Raw genomic sequence first — 5,795 nt, forward strand, 5'->3', positions numbered from 1 at the left:
TTTTATTTTCTGCTTTGATCGTCGATAAATAAATTTCGAAATGCTGTTTGAATGTTTTCCAGTTCTCTGCTACTTTAGCAGTCAGCTGAAGTGAGGTAAGAGGTTGCAACCCTTCTATTTGTAAAGCTGTTAGCAAACACTAAAAATGTTTGCGCTCTTTTTTCTGATTATCTTCACTTCTCCAGTGTTTAGAGAACATATTGTTCTTCCAGAATGACTTCTGACACTGCATCACTGCCCTGTCTACTTACGATATCGATGCTGTATTTGACCTGCACAACTTATGTTTCTGAAATTACTGACGTTGCACACGTCTGAGATAAATTCCAACTGCTAAACTTTGTCCAAACTGCCCAAGTGATCTGGATCTTGCTGTAATCCCAGACAACCTTCTCCACCATCTGCTGTACCACCAACATTGTTATCTTCCACAAATTGACTAAATATGGAACTAATCGTTTTACCAGTTTCCATCCTCCGAATAGAAAAACAAGCCTCCATTGCCACCCTCTCACGCGTGTCACAAGCTGATTTAAATTAATTTGGCTCGTTCAAACAGGACTTGCGATTCCCCGATGACTTCCTTCTCCAACATAATATACATGTTTTCCTCTTTCAGTGGGAAATGGCTGGTGTTCTTTCCAACCTGTATTACAGCACCAAGGATGTGAAGGATCTGGTGGCTGCCTATCAATGTGAAGGAGAGACGGGTCTTCAATTGGCCATTGAGAGAAAATCCAAGCAGTTCGAAAATGTACAGATACGGATTGCGGTGATGGGTGAGTCTGGGTGGGGCAAATCGACCCTGATCAATGCCCTGCTTGAGTTGAATGAGAATGAGAAAGGGGCTGCCCCAACTGGAACTAAAGAGACCACCAAGAAGATAACATCTTATGCCCACCACACCCTTCCTAACGTTCAGTACTATGACTTCCCTGGGTTAAAGACACCAATGCTTCCGGTGAAACAGTTCATGAAGGAAGCCAACTTTTCCCAGTATGATTTGGGCATCATTGTCACTGCTGCTCGGTTCATGGAGAATGACAAGTTACTGGCTGAAGCACTGAAGAAGGCGGGCAAAACTTTCTACCTGGTGCGCTCTAAGATTGACGAGACTATCAGGGCAGAAAGGCGCAAGAAGGATTACAACCAGAAGGATATGTTCCGGAGTGTGAGAGCATATTGCGTCTCCTCACTACAGGCAGCAGGGATAGAGAAACCTACCGTTTATCTCTATTCTGCCTTTAACCTAGATCAGTTTGATTCTGCTAAATTAAGGGAGGCTGTGGTATCCAATCTTTCGGAGACACAGAAGAATCTATTCATCACAGCACTCCCCAACACACGTGAAGCTGCTATAGAGAGTAAACGTCAGGTTCTGCGGCGTCCCATCCAGATGCTGTCCGCCATTTCGGGGGCTATTGGTGTAGTTCCCATTCCGGGTTTGTCCCTTGCCTGTGACCTGACACTCATTACCACTGGTATCCTGTTCATACGGAAGAACCTGGGTCTGGGTGAGGCATCACTCAGCAAACTGACCCAGAGAGTGAGGACCAGTGTAGCGGATCTGCGGAGAGGTACCGAGCACAAATGGGTGTTCGGGGAGATCACACGTGACCAGGTAGTGCTGTTGATGCAGAGAAGCACAGTGGCAATGGCGCTGACAATCGCCGAGCCCTTCCTTGACATTGTCCCCATTTTGGGCTCTATCTTTGGGGCAACATCATCCTTTGGGGTGACTCTCATGATGCTGACCAGTTCACTGGATGCAATGGTGGAGACAGCTAAAATTGTTCTTAAAAATGCCAAGGAAGCTGCTTCCTCTGAAGGCATCGGAAACTGAGGGCTGTTATCAGTGTGCCCCTTGTACTCTATCCCTGAGGAATGTCACACCATCCTGATATCTATAACCCAAAATCAAGGTCTTTCTGGCACCCCATCCCCATCTGGAAAAGAGATGCTGAAGGTACTGGAAATCATGAACAACACACAGCAGGAATTAAGCAGGTCAGGCAGCATCAATGGAGGGGAATAAACAATTCATCAGGACTCCTGTTAATCCTAACAATGCTTGAGTGCAAGTGTTTCCTGTTACCCCAATAGGAGGGCTATCCCTGTTACCATCATTTCCAGGAGCTGTTTTTCCATAGTCACTGCCTGACCCAATGAACCACCCACCTCTTCCAGGTTTATTTCAGATTTCCAGCATCTGCAGCATTTTGCACCAGAATGCCTCACAATTTAATTTAGATTCAGTCATCCTGGTGTAGATGTTTAATGTCACAAACACGAGAAATTCTGCACATACTGAAAATCCAAAGCAATGCACACAAAATGCTGGAGGAACTCAGCACAACAGTCAGCATCTATGGAAAAGAATAAATGGTCAACGTTTTAGGCAGTGATGGTTCATCAGAACTGGAGGGTCTGCTGGTCCACCTACCAACGAACAGTTCCAGTGACAACAGAGTGGCAATGATTACATCCTACCCCTATTCAGTGCCGGGTCCAGTGAGGTATGGATTCATGTCACTGTTCCCAGCTTCAATGTCGAATCGTTCAGCTCAATGAATTTAATTTCCTCAGCCCTGCTGGAATTTAAACTCAATCTCCTGTGCTATTGAGTCCAAGTATGGATGCAATAGTTAAATCTGACAAGCAGAGTGCAGGCACCCTTCATCATAGTCCAGCTTAATGTTTGTTTTCTTCTTCTGTAATATTTCGCTGTACTTTTGAATTGTGATGAAACGATCTGACAGAAGCAAGCAACGGCCCCTCGGTCGATGTTCATTCTTTGTGAACAGCGATGAATTCCATTAACCTTCATGAATCCTGGTCTCCAGTGCAACCATGTGACTCAGTGTATCGGGAGAGAGGGCAAGGTTTTACTGCACAGCAGGTGGCAGGATTACTGGCCCGAAATACAATACATAGTCATAGAGTCACAGATGCAAAGTGTTGCAGAACATAAAACAGGGCTCTTCGGCCCATCTAGTCCTTGCTGAAATCTTTAACACCCTGCCAAAGACCCTTCCGCATCTGACTCTGACCCCGACTGGAACCACGGCCTCCCGGACATGGGCACCAGCCCCCGGTGGGTCATGGACTCACTCGCTTCTGTCTCAGATCTCAGTTCTGGTGCCCTGCAGGTGACAGGCTCCACCAGCCCCCAGCTCCAGACCCTCTCCTGACCGTGACCATTATTACTGCCACTGGGTCCTACCGTTCGTCTTATTCCTCTCTTATCCCCTAACCTCCCCGCGCCTCCAACATTCCACTCCGCATCTCCGCTCCATTCCTCTGATCGCTCATCCTCAACTCATCCCACTCTCCCTGAACATCCGATCCACCCTTTCCCTCCTAAGACCTCCCACTCTTTAACCTCCTCTGACCCCAACACCAACCCTTGCCGTGCCTTCACCATCGCCTCTGACCTTCTGCTCTCTGAGGCAGAATATTCTTTCCTTAACAAAGGCCTCACTTTTGCCCCCCTCTGTCCAGACCTCAGTGAGTTCCGTGCCCGCCACGATCCTGAACTCTTCTTCCGTCGCCTATGTCTCCGAGCCTACTATTTAACAAGGATTCCCCTCCCCCTATTGATGACCCCTTTTCCCATCTTCAAACATCCTCCTCCTCCTGGACACCCCCACGGGCCTTCTCCTGCACTCGATCTTTTAATCTCCAATTGTCGCCGAGACATTAACTGTCTCAACTTCACCACTCCTCTCTCCTGTTCCAACATCACTCCATTTGGACGCACTGCCCTCCACTCTCTGCACTATTTCTAACCTCACCATCATACCTGTAGACCAAGGTTGTGCTGTAGTAGTCTGCTGGACAGACCTCTACCTCATTGATGTCAAATAGCACCTCTCTGACACCTCCTCATACTTACCCCTGGAACAGGACCCCACCAAAAAACATCAAACCATTGTCTCCCATACCATCATCACCCTTATCAACTCCGGAGACCTTCCATTCTCAGCCAAAAAACTCATAATTCCCACACCCCGCACTGCTCGGTTTTACCTCCTCCCCAAGAGCCACATGCCTGACTGTCCCAGTAGACCCATTGTTTCGGCCTGCTCCTGCCCCACCAAACTTATATCTGCCTACCTGGACGCTATTTAGTCACCCATAGTTCAGTCCCTCCCCACCTACATCCGGGATATATCCCATGCACTCCACCTCTTCAATAACTTCCAGTACCCTGGTCCCAACCGCTTCATTTTCACTATGGATGCCCAATCCTTATACACTTCCACTTCCCATCAAGAAGGCCTCAAACCCCTCCGCTACTTTCTTGACAACAGACCTCACCAGTTCCCCATCGCCACCACACTCATCCGGCTACTGGTACACACACTTAATAACTTCCCTTTTAGTTCTTCCCTCTTTTCACAGACCAAGTGTGTAGCTTGGACCTCAGCTATGCCTGCCTCTTCATTGGTTATGTGGAACAGTCTATGCTCCAAATCTATACTGGTATTGTTCCCCAACTTTTCCTTTGCTACATTGACGACTACATTGGTGCTGCTTGATGAGCTCATCAATTTCATCGACTTTGCCTCATTTCTAGAGCAATAGAGTATAGGAGCAGGTATGTGATGTTGAGGCTCTATAAGGCACTGGTAAGTCCTCACTTGGAGTACTGTGTGCAGCTCCTTATTTAAGAAAGCATGTGCTGACATTGAAGAGGGTTCAGAGAAGATTCACTAGAATGATTCCAGGAATGAGAGGGCTCACATATGAGGTACATTTGACCGCTGTTGGACTGGTCTCCTTGGACTTTAGAAGAATGAGGGGGGACCACATAGAAACATTTCGAATGTTGAAAGGCATGTACAGAGTGGATGTGGCAAAGTTGTTTCCCATGGTGGGGGAGTCTACTACTAGAGGGCATGTCTTTTGAAGGGCGCCCATTCAGAACAGAGATGCAAATAAATTTATTTTAGCCAGGGAGTGGTGAATCTGTGGAATTTTTTTACCACGGGCAGCAGTGGAGGTCAAGTCATTGGGTGTATTTAAGGCAGAGATTGATAGGTACATGAGTAGCCAGGGCATCAATGTTTATGGTGAGAAGGTGGGGGAGTGGGACTAAATGGGAGATTGGATCAGCTCATGATTAATTGGCGAAGCAGATTCAATGGGCCGAATGTCCGAGTTCTGCTCCTTCGTCTTATGGTCTAAAGTTGGGAGCTGGTGGAGACCAGCCCTCTCTCTCCTTGGTACCAAGTAAAATGAAGTTCCCGAAACAAGGTGCAGGAGTCAAGTATTCGTTTCACCTGATGTAGGAGGTAGCTTGGTAATGTAAGTGTGGGACTGTAATGTTGAAATGACACTGTAATGTAGATGTGACATGGCACTTTGATGTAGGAAGTGAAAAGAAGCAGTCCCCACATTGATCCCCACAGGACACCGCAGTCAACAAGAAATGGCCGATTCCACCCACCCCCCCCCCCCACTTTAAAGGCTCTATCGTATCCACCTCCACCGCTGTCACCGGCACTCAACCTAGTCACATAAAGTATGCTCCCCAAACCAGGCAGCATCCTTGTAAATCTTTTCTGCACCCTCTCTATGGTTTCCACATCCTTGGTATAGATAGATAGATAGATAGATAGATAGATAGATAGATAGATAGATAGATAGATAGATAGATAGATAGATAGATAGATAGATAGATAGATAGATAGATAGATACTTTATTCATCCCCATGGGGAAATTCAACTTTTTTTCCAATGTCCCATACACTTGTTGTAGCAAAACTAATTACATACAATACTTAACTCAG

General features: G+C 46.8%; 1 protein-coding gene across 1 annotated transcript; it reads left to right on the plus strand.

Annotated features, from left to right (window-relative positions):
* The first annotated feature begins 625 nt into the window (after positions 1-625).
* Positions 626-1,843, plus strand: LOC140729924 (interferon-inducible GTPase 5-like). Its single transcript, XM_073050091.1, has one exon. It carries the CDS (start codon positions 626-628, stop codon positions 1,841-1,843), a length of 1,218 nt encoding a protein of 405 aa, XP_072906192.1.
* The last annotated feature ends 3,952 nt before the right edge of the window (positions 1,844-5,795 follow it).

Source organism: Hemitrygon akajei, chromosome 7, assembly GCF_048418815.1.
Source record: "Hemitrygon akajei chromosome 7, sHemAka1.3, whole genome shotgun sequence".
NCBI classification, from domain to species: Eukaryota; Metazoa; Chordata; class Chondrichthyes; order Myliobatiformes; family Dasyatidae; genus Hemitrygon; species Hemitrygon akajei.